This window comes from Hippoglossus stenolepis, chromosome 11, assembly GCF_022539355.2.
Source record: "Hippoglossus stenolepis isolate QCI-W04-F060 chromosome 11, HSTE1.2, whole genome shotgun sequence".
Classification (NCBI taxonomy): domain Eukaryota; kingdom Metazoa; phylum Chordata; class Actinopteri; order Pleuronectiformes; family Pleuronectidae; genus Hippoglossus; species Hippoglossus stenolepis.
The window spans coordinates 4271298-4291237 of record NC_061493.1 but is presented as its reverse complement, the minus strand read 5'-3'; the positions used below and the strand labels follow the sequence as shown (position 1 = coordinate 4291237).

The window sequence follows — 19940 nt, the reverse complement described above, 5'->3', positions numbered from 1 at the left end:
TTTTATTGGATTTGGTTGCAACACTGTTTACCACTGCCCCTCCATCAGCATAGTGGTGAGTGGATAATGAGTGAACTATCCCTTTAAAGTCTCTGGGAATTAACTTTTTAGGCAAATTATTATGAGAAATTACCAGCTATCAATCAACACTGCCTCAGTTTTTTTTCTTCTTTTGCACCCCCCAGGTACCCGCAGTGACACTTGGCTCACGTTATTTTTACGTGTGTATAATAAGTGGCACTTGCGACATAAATAGTGTGAAACAATGGGATCCATCGTCAGTTTGGCATCATATAAACACCTTCTCCGAGTTAACAGTCTTTAAGGGTGTTTCATGGGGCCTATTTATGATTTTGCTAATAAATGTAAATTAGCGACAGATATGCAGGTTCATTAACGTCGGGAAGATTTTGCGCTTGTGAGGTGATGTTCGCACGTAATCTAAAGTTTGTGAACCTTTGTAAACCTGTAAAATAAATGTGCAAGGGAAATTCAAGTTTGTACACAGGGGGAAAAGATTGGTATCTTTTTTTAATGGAGACAGTGATTGTGTGAAAATTGACTGTATGAGGTAACACAAATGCAATTTTAAAGGGGAAACTGAAGCAACGACACATTTTCACTTCTTTGACAGTCCAATGACAAAACGTCAAGTTGTCCAATCAGAGGGCGGGAGGTTTCGTTGCCTTCGTCTCCTCTGCAGGTCCTAAGAGTTATTGTAGAGCTTTAAAATTGATGACGGTAAACTTTGAATCTGCAGTGCATGTGTAGAGTATAGATCAGTGTAGACGTGTAGGGACAACATTTGTATTTGTGGCTTCAGCTACACACAAAAAAATCTGAGGACATTAGTTTCACGCTTTGTTTCTGTTCATAGATGTTTAAGCACTTAGTTTCTTCACTTTTACGAATGCCGATCTTTTTCAAAGTTGGATTTACAAATTTGAATATCATTTGTGAAAATCCCTTCACAAGCTCAAAATAAATTTGTCCCATTTTTGATTCTTCTTCAGCTAAAACTTGTTTTAGAAACAATAAAGAAATAGAGCAGTCGATGAGCCACCTGACATCAACCATTGTAATGCTGTTGTTTTTTCTATGTGAATTTTGTAAATGTTTTCCCGTACGACCAGCGAAGAAATAATGTTAAGTTACATTCTCTTTGTGAATCACGGCCATTGTGTGATAATGTTTTTGTTTTATTTTTGTATTTGCTTTTATGGCCTTTTTGTTTAAAGCAACAATAAAATGATAATTAGTTCCACTGAATTGACTGAGTTGTCTGAAGGGTTGACAGCTGGAATGCTGTTGTGTCAGTTAACAGCTGTCAGCAATTCTTTACTTTACCAAAGCCAAACAGTCAGAACCAGGTTGATGTGCTTGACGTTTCTTTGCTTGTTTGCAGCAGCCTGGAGAAAGATACAGAGTTATCGGCTGTGTGATCTCTGTAAATTAGCAGCTAGACTCATTGACCAAAGCCCCGTCCATTTGCAAACATGGAATGCACAGGACATTTGCTAACCCAGACAACTTTAATGAATTCTTGGCCAGCTCTGTGTGCCCCAGTTAGTGCTATCCCCTTTGATGATCCCTTTAAAACCAGAGCACACCCTGCAAATGGCTGGACGCATCTTGTTTGCTTAATTGTGGAGAGTTCTAAAATGACTTGGAAAAACTCCCAGATGTAAAACACCTATAAGACGCTTCTATGTTTTTATGACACATTTTATGCCCAGTCTGATGTCTTTGGCATTCATGAACATGCACTATTTTGGTTTCTGCATCATGACGTGGGTTCTACTTATAAACATAAATGCTTTATGGTTGTGTGCGAAAATGAATCCACTAACCGACCTCTGAAGAATTAAACCTATTTAGCAAATTATCAAACAATAGTTGATTTGATACAGATCATCATCATCACCTGAAGTGTGGATCTCATGGGAGACCATGTAGGCCTGGAAAGTAATGAATGGAAGCAGATGTTTCAGAAAATCATAAATAAGACAAAGAACTTTCAAGCAGTAAATCCCCAACTAAAGCTTCATAAATATAAATATATAAAATATATAAAATATATATTTTTGTGGCTATAATAATTTATTTATTTATTCACTCTGAGGCTCATGAAATTTGCTACGGGAAGAATGTTGAGAATACAAAATTAACTGAATAGCTGACAATCTCCTGGGGGAATTTTCAGGTAAGAAAAATAAATAACAGGAGCAAAATAACACAAAAACATGATTTAGTCTGAGCAAGTAGGTCTCTTCATTTAACCTGACACAAACCATGTATAATTACAGATGGAGCAGGATTTCTTACTCAGCTGTGACTGTAGCGTCACCACAGAAGCAGTGTGTTCTTCAACAATCTCCAAATCTTATATGCCACTGGGTGACTGCAATGTCCAGTCTCCAGCAGATGGCCATTCAGGATGGAACTATGACCAGGGCGGGGGTGATAGGTGGCAAAGTTCTCTCTCCAGCTGCTATTGGGGCAATCATGTTCTGCTGCGGAGACCACTAGGCCAAAGGGGCATCCCAAAAAATAGTTTGTTCAATTTTGATTTGTCTCAGAGAGAGATGGTAGTAAAAAAAAAACCATCCCACAGAATTCAATCTTAGATAATATCCCTTTGCAACATTTCTATTTCAGACTATCTGTAAGTTTGACAGAAGAAAGTTTCTCTGGTCTTTTGTTATGTATCTTGAATAGCAGCAGATATTGTTATCCTGTGTAAGCACACAAAAATCTCCGAATGATAACTTTCCCTGATGTGAAAGGCAGGAAGAAAGGTGATGCTCCACATCTCTGTGCTTTTCTCCACAGTATTTGAAGGTAGACACATGCGCAGCTGGTGGCATTAATAGCTTCTTTCCCCTGTGGGAGAATCCGGATTTTTCATCTGATTCACCGTGACGTGAAATCAAGTCTGATGAGATTGCGGAGACATTTATGGAAACATTCTAAATCGATCCCAGTTTTGTAATTCAACAGACGAATTTGCCATCTTTCATCTCCCCTCTTCAAAGTTCCCACCACGGACGCCTCCCTGGAATTTTAATATCTCCTTGGCAGGCCGGCGTATATACCACCGGAAAGCAGCAGCGCTCCGAATCAAATCAGACCTACAGATGATAGATGAGCGGGCCTAGTCACAGTCCATAATATATCTGGACTGCCAGCTCACTCCTGTGACAGCTGAAAAATGCCAATGAGCCAGCGCTCGGCCCCTGCGGTGGTGGGTTTTTTTTTCTGCAGGTGCTACATTGAAATTCATTAGTGAGGTGGTTGAACATCTCAGAAAGCACAAGGGGAAGATTGATGGAGGGGTTGCTGCGGGTGGTCACAGCTACCTGGCCCCGTTGTGCTGTGAAGCTTCGAGGGCACATCTGTCGTGTGGTCTCACTCGGGGGGGAAACCTGGGGAGGGGGTGGTCAACCTGACATTTACCTTTGTCTTTCAGAGAGCAGAGCAAATATAGCCTGACCACACAGAGGCACTGGGTTTTTGAGAAATGTAGCACACTGAATTCCCTGGTCAGTGGCAAAAAAAAAAAAAGAGCAGTTGCGACGCAAAGGGGCTTTGAACGCCCCTAAGAGGTGAGTGGTTGGAAAGTCTTACCATCGGCGATGAGGTGCTCCGGCACATGGAGGACCACTCGGACTGAAATGCTGCAGGAGAGGTGAGAGGAGTAAACCAAGCCAATCACACAGCTGATGACACTGATCAGAGTCAGGGTGGTCTTATTGATGGGGCTTCGTGGGGAACCTGCTGCTGGGAAACAAAAAAGTAAGCACAGGGAGGGAGTGGGGGAGGTGGGGACAACAGACGGAGAGGAGATACATGAAGCAACTCTGTTCCCCGTGACCCCCCGGTCCCACAATCATGCACACAGTCCCACAAACATATACATACACAGCCTACACAGGCTTTTACAAACAAGCCAAAAAATAGGCTTAGGGCCCATGAAAAGGACCTTTGGATCAAAAACAGCAGGCCTTAGGGAGGTTTAGCCCGGACATGGCTCAGCGGCACAGAAATAAGGTTTACTTCTGAAAGGTATTAAAATCCACGCTGGGATGTGATGAAAAAAAAAAAGAGAGTTGGGCAGAAATAATAAAACAAACAGTTCAGAGGTTGTTGTGCAACCTTCCCTCGTTTCTCTACTCGTCCTCCCCGCTATAGATCGAGAAACACTCCCCTTATCTCTTTTAGTGCAGGGTGCAAAACAGTGTTAAACGTGACCTCATACCCACAGGGGGCATGCATACATTCACATTATCACACACATACACAAAATCACACAATGACCTTGAATCCACGCCACTCGCACTTAGTCTCAAGTGGTTATTTCTCTCACTAGCTGAATAACTCCAGATTACATTGTCACTCTCAAATTGCACTGGCAGAACTTTCACATTCAAAAGCTGCCCAAGGCAGTTCTTTAAACAAACGCCCCAGTAGAAACTGAAATATCAAATTATATTTAAATCTGGTTTATTTAATCAAGTGTTTTACCCAGAAAGAGAGTGCGGGGCAGACTCCCCCCCCCCACACTCTTTGATTCACACTTTCAAAACGTTGTATTTAGTTTTTACAACACTAAAATAATCATCCCCAGTAGAAATGGGGCTAATACATGAAAATGGTTTGATATTTAAATATTGCGATGCGTCTCTTATAATTCCTCTGATTTGAAGAAACACTTTTGTCCTCCCTAATGAATCACCCTTTCCTCTGGATCTAAACAACACAGTTGGGGCAGTGTTGCAGCCACTCTTTTCTTAACCCTCTCATTAAAGGTGTTGGCCACACTTCTGGAGGCTTTGCCGTGCTTGTGACACCTGTGCACATGACAGCGGAATAATTGGCCCGGAGGCTTTGTAAAAGCTCGTAACGCCTTCTGACAGCAGCTATCATTTTAAGGGCTTTGTGTCTTTATTTTTTTTCCCTATTCCTTTATTTATTTTTGCTTCCTCTCCTCCGTACTCCAGAAGTGCACATTAAAGCTGCAAGGACATGACATGCTGACAGGTAAAAAAAAAAAAAAGTGCTTTGACACTTCACTTTCTTTGGCAGCCTTTTGCACAGGATCCCCCTTAGAAATAATATCTCTGTATAATATCATTTCAAATTGTGGTGATCTTCAAGTCTTAAGATGCAATTGAATTCAACATGTTTTCACGGAAGAACCTCTGATCTCATCATCTTGTTTGATTTCAGGCAACAAGAATGTACGATGATGCACTGAGATCAGTTTCACATGCTCACAACCACTGGACACGCGGACGTACACACGCAGCATAACAACAGATTGTACGCGTTTCCTTCAGGAGTCAAATTCACGAGCACACACACACACAAACACTGGAGCTATCCATCTGCTACGATGCACTGTAAAGGTTACTTGTCATGCGACATGGGGATGGTAATACCATCGGACGGCGGGATAAACTGTCTGTAGGTGTACGAGTCCTCCTTACCCCCTGAGCCCCACGCGCTGTTGGCGTTACCATTTCTCATACCTCGAGTCCGGCGGCGACTGCGGTTTGGGTCGGTGTAAAAGGCCAGCTGAGGCTCGCTGTCGGCCTCCGTCCCAGAGTCCCCGTCTGGGTTCAAGAAAGTTGAACCCGCTGTTGGATTCACACAAAACAAATACACCTCCAATGAAAAGAAGCTGTGGACCCGCGGTGGGGAACGTGGCCTCAAGTCGGCCTCACAGACAAGGCAGGGAGGAGGCAGCGAGAACGGAGGGTGAACCCACGGCTGGATTCATTGTGGAAACAGATTCAGTGCATGAGACGTTTTCTCTAATCAATACTTGAAATGCGGCCTAGAAAGTTAACAGTGTCTTGCTGTGAAGAATAGTGTGGCAACCACTTTTTCTTTTCCCCAATAATATACTCGTCTAACATTGCTGACAACTTTTGTTTTAACCATTAGATTTAACAATCCATCAAGATAACACACAATTAGTTACTATAATCAATTGATCGGCCTTAAACAAAGACTTGCCATGAGCTCCCTCTCAGAAATTGAGGCCACGACAAGATGTGGGTGCAGAAGTGAACAGGATGCAGCTTCTTCAGTTTGATCGGATACATTTTTAGTCAAATGTGTTTTCTGCAAATGTCCTTGGGGGGAATGCATTAGAGCAAATCACAGTTCACCTTGAGTTGTTAAGTAAAACCCTGCAGGGTTCGCCGTGCAGAGTGAACCTTTCACGACGGAAACTAAAAATATCCTCCAGTGAGGGTCCGAACCATCATAAAGTCTAACTAGCGTTACCATTCAGTGGGCATTCATATTGCAATATTATATGTATCAACATCTAGTGTCAACCACTGACTGTCAAATCAAAGCAAGCATCAAAATCATGAATGAAGTATTTACAATATTTTAAGCAATATTTTACTCAAGGAATATTTATTCAGTCAGTTTTTACAATGAACTGGATTATAAGATTATAAACCTACCATAGTACTACTGCACTGTTGTATTATTGTACTACTGCTTCTAGATACAGCCACATTATACACTTCTCCACAAAGGAGAACACTATTGATGGGGATCAGTCTTGAGTAAAGAGTTCATGGTTTATTTGCTTTGCCTTTGACCAACTCAATGTAATTGTTCCATCTGAGTGTCCAATTAGCACTTCCTGGCATAATTGGAAATGTGTGTAAATCCTCAGTTTATTAATTTACGGGCTATTATTTGATGTTTCCTTTAACACATTTTCAAACAGCTCTGCGTGAGAGGAAATACTTCGGAAATAGAAAATACACAACAGGAGATGAAAAGGGTTTCCAATTTCATAATGAATTTCCCCGTGTTCGGTTTATCTGTGGAGGACTACTGACAAAATGGTCGCACTGATTTCAAAATGCTGCTCCAATCGAAACTTCAAAGGTAAATTAATCCATGACTTGTACCTATTGGGTTGAACACAGCACCTGAGTCGATAACAATAACACAATCTGTTAGATGAAATTTGTTTGAGAAGGATCTATAACAATGCACTGTGAAGCAGTGGCACAGTTGTCGCTGCTTGTTCCTGGAGTTCCCATGCAAATACAGGTCTGTGAAGTCCTTTAAATATCCAATCACTGCAATCATGAAGAAAGGTGAAGCATCAACTGAAATAGGAGTGCTGTACATAGCATTTGTTAGTGTCTACCAATCTGTACTGTATATGGCATCCTCTCTGTCTCAATCAAAAAGTTCAAAATTCCATACAATGTCAAATTAATGATATTGAATTAATGTATTTTTTCCTATAGTTCCTTATACAGCACTGTTTTGGTTGGCCTGAAAGTAGCATACGTAAAACATACTATGATGACCATATGTTATGTATGTGTTTTGTTTAAACTCGCCTTTATATCTGTGGACACCTATTTTTCTATTCATGATATGACATATATATATATACATAATATAGCGTATATTATATTTTAATTTTGCATTCAGTAGACATTCAGCTATTGATTACTTTTCAATTCCTCTATCATTTAGAAAATGTCAGCGAATAGGGAAGACTGAGTTCACGGAGATGATTCATCCATTATTCATGATTCTCAAGCGTTTATCTGCTTGATCAACAGTGTGAAACCTGAGAGGATCTCACTCACAAAGGTATTAAACCGAGATTTGAAAAGGCTTTTATCATTCAAAACATTTGCCGTAGAGTGAATAAAGTCTCAGAGTGTAAAAACGCAATGTACCAAACAATGCTGTGACAACATGACAGAGTTTTGTGTAGATAACAAGATGCAGTGACTGATCTTATTCTTTGTTGGTAAAATCGGGTAGGTGACATCGTGACAGAATAATTTACGAATCAAAAAACTATGAATGGAAACCAATCAATGATACAAAAACAATAAGGGGGAGGGAAAAGATGAAGACTAAATGGCAACACATATTTGGATAGGATGTCCCACAGGGCAGTACCAACATGGCTCCGGTTTTTTTACTGCATTTATTGGTTTTTAACTTTTTTCATTTGGTGTAAAGTGTAAAGTGCTTTTCCACATGCAAGGATGAGGCAGGATAAATGCCAAACAAATGGCTCCCCAGCTTTAGCAAAATAATCCCACTTATACTCTCCAACGATTTTTCATTTTGTATTTCGGTGAGATAGTAAACGTCCCTCTCCTCAACAGCGAGCCCCACTGATCGGTCATTTAGAGCTACATTATGCTCTTAAGGACCGGCACTGATACAAAGAGGGGTAAACAAACTGCTCTTACGATACAATGCATTTCAGCGGAGTGTGTTTTAGCAAAAGCATTAGCTATGTTTAGAGGGCGGGTATTGAAGCTTGCATTACAAGTGTTAGTGGGACGCGAAACCACAAAGTGATGGGGGGGAAAATCCATCAAAGCAGCAAAGATTTGCAGCCTCAGCGGGATATATGGGAATCGGAAATAAAATTCATGCTAACATTGTTCAGTGACAAGAGCTTTAAAAATCCCCAACCAAGACAAAGCCCTTGATTAAACTGGAGAAGATCCCTCGGAAACAATGGAGGAACGAAAACACTGTTGGCAGCAATGTCAACGTGACAAACTGAGAAGGACTTTTCCATGACAGCAGCTCCGTCAGTTTCTCGTACTGTTGGTTTTAGAACAATATGCAATGAAGATATACGAATGTGTCGTGTAAATATTATTGGCAGCCATGACTATCTGACGGCACAGATGTTGGTGTTGCTTTACTTCACAAGTGGGACAGACTTTTTTGATGACACCAGTGTTACAGCAGCATTTTGCACGTCTGATTTAATAATAAAGCAATATTCAGCATACACCCGCTAGAAATACAGGCAGGGAACAGAGTCCTCCACAACCTTATTCAGTGCACTTATCAAAACTCTGCAGGGAAAGAGTGAAATGAAGACAAATAAAACCTCTTTGCAGCAAGCTTTGGATCAAGGAGGTCCTTTTTTTAGTAAAACATATTCTCCAGTAAATAGAAATGATAACTAGACTTATATACACTGCATTTCCCATTTCATTTTAGCTTTTACATTTTTGTGATCGGAGATTTCTGGTTGTTGAGTGTCCGTACCACATTTTCTGCCAGTGTTTCAAACAACTGTTGAAGAAAATGCCCGGAAACCAGAAAAATACTGACTTCGTGGTGGTGCTTGAAGAAAAGTAAGTGGGTTAACAAAGTCATTAGGGTTCATCCTCTGGGGACAATGAAAGTCTGTACAAAAGTAATTTATCATCAACTCTGTAGTTGTCCGGACCAAATTGGCTGGCTGAACAACCAACCTTGCTCTATCCCCTCAGGGATGCTGGTAGCATGACTTACTAAAAAACTATGTAATCTTTAGCAGAAAATGACCCGCTGGGGTTTCAAGCTGTCTTTTTACAAACTCCACCAATTTGTGGATATGCAATGTACACTATATTCCTTTTGAATAATTGCAGTGCAAGCAACAGACAAGTCACTTAGATTTCAAGCTGCAGTCTTGTCTCAAAGTCACAGTTTATACTGTATATACTGAAGGGATTCCATCTGTAACATATTGGGTTGAAGGATAAAGACAAAAGCGTAAGTCTGGGTGTTCTACAATCTTTGTCGTACATCAATCAGAATTGAACTTTCCTCTTGCTGCTGTAGCACAGAGCGACGGAACACATCTCTCGTGTCTGTGGTTCAATGGCTTTTCCTGAAAGTTGAAAAAGTAAGGGGAGATGAACAGGAGATATTTCTTTGTCTATTTTTTTTGTGTCTGATTTAATTCTGATAGTACCAAGTTGTAAAATAAGACCCGAGAGCTTACAGAGATGCTCAACTCTTTACATGTGCATTTTAGTCCTTCTGACACATTAATGGAAACACAAACATTTGTTGTCATATATAATAACAAAAAAGACATGTTCAAGGTTGTCAAGCACTTTGGTGAATGCAGCCGATCAATATGTAGCCTTCAGAGGACAGAATCGAATGGGCTCCACCTGCTTAACGGAGAACAAGAATAATGCTGTGTCCTTTTCAAGCTCGATGGCTGAAAGGTTCAGAGTTTACGAGCAGTGAGTCAGCCTCAAATAGTCAATAAAATGGTAAATAGAGGAGCCGGATCCAGAAAGCTACAGCGTAACTGATACTTTGGAATGGGACAGTGTTTGGATATCTCCATTGATCGAATGCAGACTTAAAAATAGGTGGCGATGATGTGGGGAAACAGGTGATGTAAGAGTGTGTAAAACTTAGTAGGTGCAGTGGGAGCACGGGCGAACTTGAAGCTGAGGAAATCTAAGAAGAAAAATGTCAGAGCAACAAACATGGATATTAAATCACCCAGTATTGAGAAACAGTCCCATCCGGGCAGGATCAATGACAGGAGCTCAGACACACTATTTATAAAACTGGGACAGCTTTGTGGAGAACGGAGGCAAACAAAACACTGACAACAAGTTTTCACTCCAATTAGGTTAGAGCATGGAATCCTTCTGAACAATGACAGAATATTTAATTAAAGGAAGACAATGCTTAATGGCTTTTGGGACCCATAATTGCCATTTGTGCAAGTGTGATCTATATTCTCTCTAGTCAAAGTGGGCTGAAATACATTTTAAATTCCCATTATTGATTAATCTATAAACATTTGTTCTTGATTATTCATTTAATTGTTTAATCAAGAAAATGTCAAAACATACTGAAAGTGACATCTTCAGAGCGTGGAGTTTGTCCAACAAACAAAGTTTTTTTTAATTTGGGGATATACACTGGAACTATAAGTAGCATGTTTGGTTTGTCCGGATCAACTGTTGGAGGACTGGCTTCGAAATCTTGAATCGATATTCATGGTCCCCAGAGATGGACTATACTGACTTTGACCATTCTCTGATACGAGGTTACCGTCCCTGTTTTTAGAGAAATTCCTTCACAGCTGAAGATAAATCTTAGGAACCTTTGACTATTCCTCTGGCCCCATCAGAAGGTTAACTCATTGAAAATGTCAATATCTCCACATCTAACTGAGGGATTGACACAAAGTTTTATTTTTTTCCACAATATATTCGAGGATTAAGGGCAGAGAATGTCACTCCCTGTTAAGTCCTATGTGGGAAAAAAGTTAATTTGTAAATATGGGGCTATATGGATAAATTGATTGATGGTTTATGATCAAACCGATGGCATTGCCATCACCCTCAGCTGGTGTTAGAAGCGTATTAGTATAGAAAACACAACACTCCCTCCTCTACTTGCTTTCCTGTAGTGGTGTATTTATTTTTGGCCTTTTTGAAATATGCTTGGTGAGTGTTGGTTTTGTGTCTGTTAGTTTCCCATCCCCCTTAGCCCTCTCTCTCCTCTCTCTCTCTCTCTCTCTCTCTCTCAGCACACTTGCCCTTTCTCGCAAATCAACACCCATGCCCGTTATCAAGCCATCCCCACCTCACTGCAAGAACCCTGCAGCTAGTCCCAGCCATATTGTTGTGCAATCCATTGGTTTGTCTGTGTGCCACGCTTCAAGCTCTTCCTCCAGAATAACAGACACTAGTACCCCTGTCAGAGAGCTCGCCTGCCGGCCTTCCTGCCCGTCTTACACCTGCTCCCCGTGTCTTCAGGATCATCTGCCTGTCTGTCCACCTTGCCAGTCTGCCAAGCTCACAAAGCCAGTTCTCTGCCTCGGGGTCCTCTCTGCCAAGCCTCTTCCCGGATACCTCCCCCTCATCTCTGCCCCAAGCCTCAGCCTGCCACCATCTCTTCCTCACTGCCCGAGTGACAATAAAATATATATTTTTTTCCCTTTGCCAACTTGTCCAGTGTCTTTATTTGGGTTCAGCCTTGAGCCATGATATTTTTTTAGCTCAAAGCACCTCTGTGCCTAAAGAAACTGCCAATGTGCTTCATCAGAAATGCATATCCGGTGGCCTCCCCCAAAACCATTCCACTGTCAGTTGAGGGGGGGGTCTGTGTCCGATCATTTCTGTAACTTCCAAACTGATTATGCAACATTCCCCAGGCCACCACAGGCCATGCATGACCCTGAAGCTAGTGTTACACAACTATTGGTGGCACATGTAAACAACCAACTGCAGCACTCTGAATGCCTTCCAGGAGCATAGATTTTGAAATGTTATTTTAAAGTTTATTATTCGTAGGATTTTCAAGTTCACAAGTACAGGAAATGGAGCTTTCGCTGTAAGTAGCTCTCTAAACACCTGAATAGAACACAGCTGCCCTTAACCGCTCTGAGGCTGCACATTTTCCAGTGAGGGGGGAACATAAAAGAAATGCTGTCCACAACATAATAGTTCTACACTGGAGGAAGTGAAAGTGGTTCAAATTGCAACAGCATGCCTCGGTGGCGCACAAGAAGAAAGGCATTTTCAAATAGAGTTGAGAGAAAATGTAGCTTACATCTTCTGAGGTAAGCGCCTATCAGACACTTGCAGCTGAAATTTACTGAAACAAGTGTAGTGTCTGTTCATAACATACTTAATCATTACCCAATCTCCACATCACTGCTAGTCATATATATCTAGTTTAAGTCCCTTTGCCGCCAGCTTGGGTTTGAATCCTTTGCTGCATGTTATCCCTTTACTTCCCTGTTATCTCCATTGTTGCTGTCATTAGGTCAAAATATCCAAAATTAATCTGAAAAAAAAAAAAAAAAATACCTCTGGATTTTGAGGGATAAAAAATATAAAATAAAATAATTTTGCTTGCAAATTACTATGGTTGGGATAAGACATTTCCAGTTTACAGAGCTTAGGTATCTGAGTAGCCAGTCTATGCTTTGACTGGGCACAGGCATCTTTACAACACTCTGTTGTCAGACTCAGTGACGCTGGACACATGGATACGTCACCTTAGCCTGGACTGCAGTTCAATATTTTTCCTTTTTATATTTCTTGATATCCAAAATAATAATACAAAAAAACTAATCACAATTTAACTTCCTCAGCAATACACACCATGTAGAAAAAATTGAATAACAGACAGAATAGTTTAATTAAAATGAAAGAAACTTGAGGTATGAAGGTTTACTAACTTAAAGGTTCAGTGTGTAGAATTTAGTGACATCTAGTGGTGAAGTTTCATGTTGCAGCTGAGTTCCCCTCACCTCACCCTCCCCTCCCAAACATGAAAGAGAACCTGTGGGAGCCTTTAGTTGTCACAAAAACTCAAAAGGTGTTTAGTTTGTCCAGTTTGGACTAATGTAAAACAACATGGCGGCCTCCATAGAGAGGACCTGCTCCTGATGTAAATATAAAGTATTTAAATATAAAGGACCCATTCTAGGGTAAAGAAAAGAACAATTTAGACGATAACACACTAGTGGAAACACCACTAGAGTTATTTTATATTTGAATTCTGCCAATAGATCCCTTTCACCTAAATCTTACTCACTGAAGCTTTTAAAGTTTTGAAAAGTTTTGAGAAATTTCAAATCAGTCAAGTGTTCATTGGATGTTTTTTCCTAATTCCCTTGTGGGCTCACAGGTTCACTGAGTTAAAGATGCTTTAATATTTTCAACATTTGTTACCAATATGCATATCTGTTTCCCCACCTACTTTACAGACAAGAATATGTTTCTCCTGAGAAATGAAGACTTAATCTTACACAGTTGTTGTTTGCAGCCTTCATTACTGAACAATATCTTAACGATGCTGGGCTTATCGTCGCTATGACAACATGACAGACCTCTCTAAATATTCACTGCAAGACGTTCACCTGCAATTCAGTATGCAACAGCAAGTATAAACAACTTTTTTAAACCAACAAAATTGTATCATGCCTACTGCTGTGAAACAGGCCAATGACAATTTACCTTCACAGAGAAAGTGGACACATGAATCAAAATCAAGAGCATAAGGTTGACACAGCAATCAGGGCACTGCTATAAGTGATTAGTGGCATTTATAATTGATGCAGCTACATGGATTTCACAAAAAACTAAATGCTTCAGTTTTTCTCTTTAAAAAATAGAGCCAAATCATCTTTGACATGGATTTTTTACCCTCATTGATTGTGTTCAGTTTACAGAAAACACAATTCAACAGAGTTTTGATCCACTCTCTTAAAAAAAGATGAAGTAAATAGACAATTTTATAATTTCATCTTTTTCTGAAAACATCTATGAATTATGTAAAGACAATGGAATAACTGTTATACAATAAGTATATGACAATACATTTATACAAAACAGGATGCTTTGGTCTGTCAAAGTTGTCTTAATGAAAAGAAAAGTTACTTTGAACTCCTACTCCTGTATCAAAATGATAAAATGTACTTAAATTAAATTAATTAATCAATCAAATACATGCAAAAATTACTGCATTACTACCCAGCATATTATTTAATTTCCATGAATAAATTTAAATAAAACAATGCTGTACATTGTTTAACATATGTTGAACAAAGGTAAATATAAGTACTTTTTTTTATAACAGGGTTTGATAATTGAACAGGGAAAAGATGAAGTATATTGTACTCACATGCATTTAAACTTATTGATATTCTTCCATAACACGTATTTTTTATGTGACAATTACATAGTTCAACTAAATGTCTAATCCATAACATATTCAGCATGAAAAAGTCATATGTATATTAATTAGTACACCTAACTTTGTTTTGTTTCTTCTCAGTGACACATACCAGTGTAAAAGTTAAAAAAATTGTGATTGCTCAACAAATACAGATGCCAGTATTGTTCATGCATCAATAACCTGCCTGAAGTGTAATGTAGTAACTGTATAAAATGTTTGATAATTAGTAGAAATTATGGCTGTAACTGCAATGTGTTGGGCAATATAACAAATAAAAATGATTACCCACTGCTTTAACAACCGGAGAGTCATAACAGCTTTCCTCTTTGCTCTGGTTAAACAAAGAACTATTAAGGGTAACGCTGAAGTTTGAACACAGCACATCTTAAGTTTAAAGACACAGTTGAAAATCTGAGCAGCAAGAGAATCAACCTAAAACTTTAAGTGTGCGAGTCACCAAAAGTTTCTCAAACAATGATATGGCAGCTTCCACCACCCTTTGTTCTAATTAACTTTTGGGAGTGTGGAAAGATTCTACAGTGCAACGTTTGACAAGGCATTTCTTTAAATTAGGGACCAAACAACTGTGGGCTCCTGCTTTAACCAGAGTGGATCCAGACAGAAACAACAATGCTCTGCAACCGGAGGCATGAAACGCTACAATGGTGCCAATTTATCAAAATGTACATACAAAGGAAACAATGGGTCTTAAAAGCAAACGCCGACCTGAACCTGATTACAATGGCTCATTCGATGAGCTATTACAGGGCCTCGCTTCTCTGGTTGCTTTAATTATTTCTGTTGTCATATCTGTTCTTAGAAAAGTCTATATGTTAGCGTTGACAAAATAAGAAAGCAGTTATTCCTGCGGGTCTACTTTAAAATAAAGGGATGCCACTCCAGACAGGATTGAAATCACTGACCAACACAGATAATGTAAAAATCCCCCCAGCTCCACAGTAGACACACCCCTAACACCAGTTTAAACTGGGTTTAAATTAGTTCATGACAGCCCTAAAGTACTTGTTCTCAATGAATTGTAGTTTTCCCTTTTTTCTGTGCCAACTGAAAGACACCACATGCCACACACATGCTCTTCCCGAGATCCCAATTCATACCACACATCGCAGGGCGTCTCTTATTCCGGCTGTGTTTTACAGGGCATGACCCTGAAACCATTTGGAGGCAGGAAGGTGAGACCAAATGGCCCCACTGTGAAGTAATGGGACAGAATAGATGTCCAAAAGAGCCCAGGATCACAGGCTGTGAGGAGGCAGACATGGGCGAGGGCGGTGTGCGAGCCATGGCTGACCAGCGCCTGACGCCAAGAGCCATCCCTCTCTGCAGCCCAAACTCTAAAAGGCACAACGGGTTACCATTAAATAACCCTGAAATAATAGAAATTTGCTCACAGTGGCAGGAGAACAGATCCAGTAATGGGCCTGCAATCATGAGCTGAATTGATGTGGCGCACACACACACACACACACACACACACACACACACACACACACACACACACACACACACAAAAACACACAAAAACACACGCACACACAAGGACTTTCATCTTTCAACCAACATCGGAGAAATCATCTTTTTTCGTTCTGTCTTTGATTTCTTGAGTTTTCTTTGTAGTAGTATCACTAAGACAATTTTCTATAAATGATTTTGCTACTTTGTGTAGATACATGTGTTTCCAAAAGGATGATCATTTCTGCCAACGAAATCCATCTTGGATCCACACCAAGAGGATATTTTTCTATTATTGTTATTACACCTGTCACTATAAAGCCATCTTGGTGGACAAATAATTAAACTGGTTATGTTTAATTAATGTTAATTACACTTACATTTGTGATGTTGTGACTAATCGCGACAAGTGATCAAAGCAACCTCTGTGATGTATGCAGAAGTAATGGAACAATGGAACATGAGTTAACTAGTCCACCTTTTTAGACATCATTAACTTCAGTGTTGTTTGGTGCACAATTCTGAATCAATAATACACCTGCTCAGCAATTATAATCATGAAATAGTGATGGGGCTTGAAGGTCTGGGGCCACACCAGTCCATCTCTCTGACATCCCCTACTCCCACTTGGCATCTTTGGTAAGTTTAGTTGCTTTAGAAGAAACTCTGGAGTCCATTAAAAGTGCTGACACATGGAGGGAAGAGAGGCACTTGGGCATCTTCAGCAAAAAAAGGGCAAGAGTCATTACCTCACCTGCCAGTAATGGCCGCCTTGCACATGCACAAAAGTTGTCCACTGAGGACAACAAAAGTTCTGTTTGTGCATATTTTATGACAAAGATGAAAATCATTGACTGGAATTTCCAACAACAGCGATTCCAAAAATGCATGATGCTGATCTAATTACCTGCTTAGACAGCCTGACTCCTACGCAGCAAAGTTTGGAGGATACCATCCTGTACCTGGAAGAACTGAAATTTTAAAGTTGTGAATGTGAATGTGTGTGTGTGTGTGTGTGTGTGTGTGTGTGTGTGTGTGTGTGTGTGTGTGTGTGTGTTGTGTGTGCGTGTGTGTGTGTCTGTTGTTTGAGTGCATTCGAAGGCATGTTCATACACCAAGCTTACACAACAGATATACCCATTATAATGAATGCACAGGGATTTTCCTTCTTTCTTCACGCTATTTATCTTGCTCTCAAAATATACAAAATATTACTAAGTTAATTACGATGAGATCTTTCTTTCCTTTTTCTGAGCATGGAGCTTGGGTTTCATACTTCCGGATGGCTTGAGGACACCAAGGACTTTGGCAAACGCTCATTGATGCAGCCAGAGAATGAGAGGGCAGTAAAGACAGAAGGACTACTCAGGAGCAAAGCATCTGACCGAAGAGTTGCTGCAGGACTGCAATAGACTGGCTCTCCAGCATTATATGGTGGTAGTGCAGTTTGTCTATCAATTGTTGACACTGAAACTGGGTTTTCCTGGATGTCGCAATTCACTTTTTGTGGAAGGAAATATTAGTACTTTATTGCTGCAGATGAGAATCTGAAATCATCAGGCAGTGACAGAAATGTATGTACCTAATAGGGACCAGACCACACCCAATTTTGTGCCTTTGTCTTTAAATTCATTCATACGCATTTGCGGTAATCTAGCAAATGCAATTCTCTCTGTTTGTCCCCTATAGTTGTATAGTTCTAGTTTGTTCCCTATATAACTATAGGTGTACTTCCACTGTACTTCTAAAATCTGTTGCGCGGAGGCAACCATGGTTTCCTCAGTTTACTCTTACTACCCTGTAAGGTAAGCATAGTAAATGTTGCCAACAGTATTAAAAAAATAGCATAAATAAAACTACCCGTACACTTTTACTAAAACTCACAATTTGGTGAGGTTTTAAGGGGTCACCACTTGTCTTTTATACTGAGATACAGTTGCTAATGTTAGCTAATTAACTGTGCAGTGGTTGATTGTCTGTACAGTGGAAGCAGTACGGGGTGAAGCATTAGCTTTTATATTTTAATATGTCAATGATTTTGATGCAGTTACCAAATGTTAGGAGTGTTTCATTCGAGCATGTATATATATTACATATACATTGTTGTTGTTTTATATTCCATATTATTAATTTACAGTCGATTAGACTTTTCTAAATGAAAGATTACTTTTAGAACCCGTAAGGTGCCGGCAACTACTATGATGTGCAGCAGAGAATATAGTTATCTTGGGCCAATCAAAAGTCACCACAATCCAGAACCCCTGTGTCCAGTGCTCTCTCAGTGCAGACAGTGGGTGGATATGTTGACGGAGTGGGTGACATATATATTGTTATGACAATGATTCATATGACAGTCACATGTTCTCTGACTTTGGTTTGGCTTCAAGAAGCTAATACAAGCGTCCTTGTTAAAATAAGTCCGTATTGGCTGTTGGTAGAAGACAGGCTCCTGTAGGAGCTTTTTCAGTGCTCTACCAACTTCACACTGACTTTGGATTTACATCTCAACGACATTAGTCACTGTGCGCATGTCAACGAGAGGTTGTTATCAAGAGGTAAATAGGCACAGCTTGTTGTAAATGTTCAAATATATCATGCATGCTGTCACTTTTTAAGAGAAGTTCAAGATTTAGGAATTCACATTATACAAAGTTGTCAGGGCAGAATTTTGTTTTTCTAAGACAGTACACCCACGTTTCAAAGTAATAGAGCCATAGTATAAAGCCTCCCCCGCTAGCAGGAGAGGTAAATATCACTGTGTTGTTTGCAGCTCACAGAGTATTGGGACGCTTCAGTTTTTAATATTCCAAGACCGCCATTTGGAGCTGCCGACGGTGTCAAGTGTTGCTTTCTGTGAGGTGTTGGGGGTATTCACTCTTTGTACTCGGCCTCTATTATTGATAAAAGGGTTTGGTGAATGTTGTTTTCCTCTGTTCCAAGAACTCATCAGTGCCACGGTGGTTGCAGGTATGCAATGAACCAGTCAAGGTCAGAGAGCATGACGGACAGAAAGCACAATGTTCTGGGAATCGTGTCGCCATTCTACCACTCATTAATGAGATCGAATTAAAATACATGAACGATAGAATATAATGAGTACACTGAATACACTGCTTCTGTTCCTGTTGGCAGTGTTATCACAATCCTATTACATTCTTTGTTGACAGTGTAGACCTGAGACACATCGAATGTGCACAATGCTCTCTCTCTCTCTCTCTCTCTCTCTCTCTCTCTCTCTCTCTCTCTCTCTCTCTCTCTCTCTCTCCCCCCCTCTCTCCCCATCTGCTCGAAAACTAAACTTCTGAAGTTTTTCCACAGCCACAGAAATGTTTTTAATTGGGCTGAAAATAAAGCACCCATGCAACCAAGTGTGGAGGAAAGTGAATTAGGGTCTGAGGTCAACAAAAATGTCTAAAGTGACATTTTGAAAATGTCGCCAGCTTCTTTTTCTGTTTATCATGATGGGATAGTTTCCTCCAATTCCATGAACAGTAACCTCTTTCTTTGACTGTCCTTTGTTCCCCAGTCTCCTCTCGCACGTTACAACTCCCACACGATCACAGGGCAGGGAGATGGGAGTTTGTGAGGTCAGCGGCAGGGAGTACAAATGAACACAAGAACAAACAGTATTTACAGAATCAGGGGTGTAGTGTGGGGTAAACGCACGTAAAAACGCTGTTTACATACCTTTTTAAATACAAGTTAGAGTTTAAGCACCTTTTTATGGTGGTTAACTCACTGTTTACAATTTTTTTTGGGAGCTTTGAGTCAAATTCCCCCCCTGCTCTCCTGTCTCCTTAGCGTACAGCATGCGCTCGCTGCTTCTACACTCTAAAAATCCAGTGTGTGGTTCTTTCAATGCCGTATGAACGGTCCCACGTGATGCAGCAGCTCATCAAAACGGGACACAGACATACACAGATCAGATGTCACTCCGATGT

General features: G+C 40.2%; 1 protein-coding gene across 6 annotated transcripts in view; it reads right to left on the bottom strand.

Moving 5' to 3' along the window:
* astn1 (astrotactin 1) overlaps positions 1-19940 on the bottom strand; it is a 423848-nt gene that overhangs the window by 295463 nt on the left and 108445 nt on the right. For 2 of the 6 annotated variants that reach the window (XM_035171470.2, XM_035171468.2), the window contains exons 6-7: positions 5490-5639; positions 3628-3777 (exon numbers count right to left, since the gene is read on the bottom strand). In XM_035171470.2, coding sequence (XP_035027361.1) covers positions 3628-3777; positions 5490-5639 — 300 coding nt within the window. Of the gene's footprint in view, positions 1-3627; positions 3781-5489; positions 5640-19940 lie in introns of all 6 variants that reach the window. The other 4 variants (XM_035171475.2, XM_035171472.2, XM_035171471.2 and 1 more) reach the window with 3 other exon arrangements.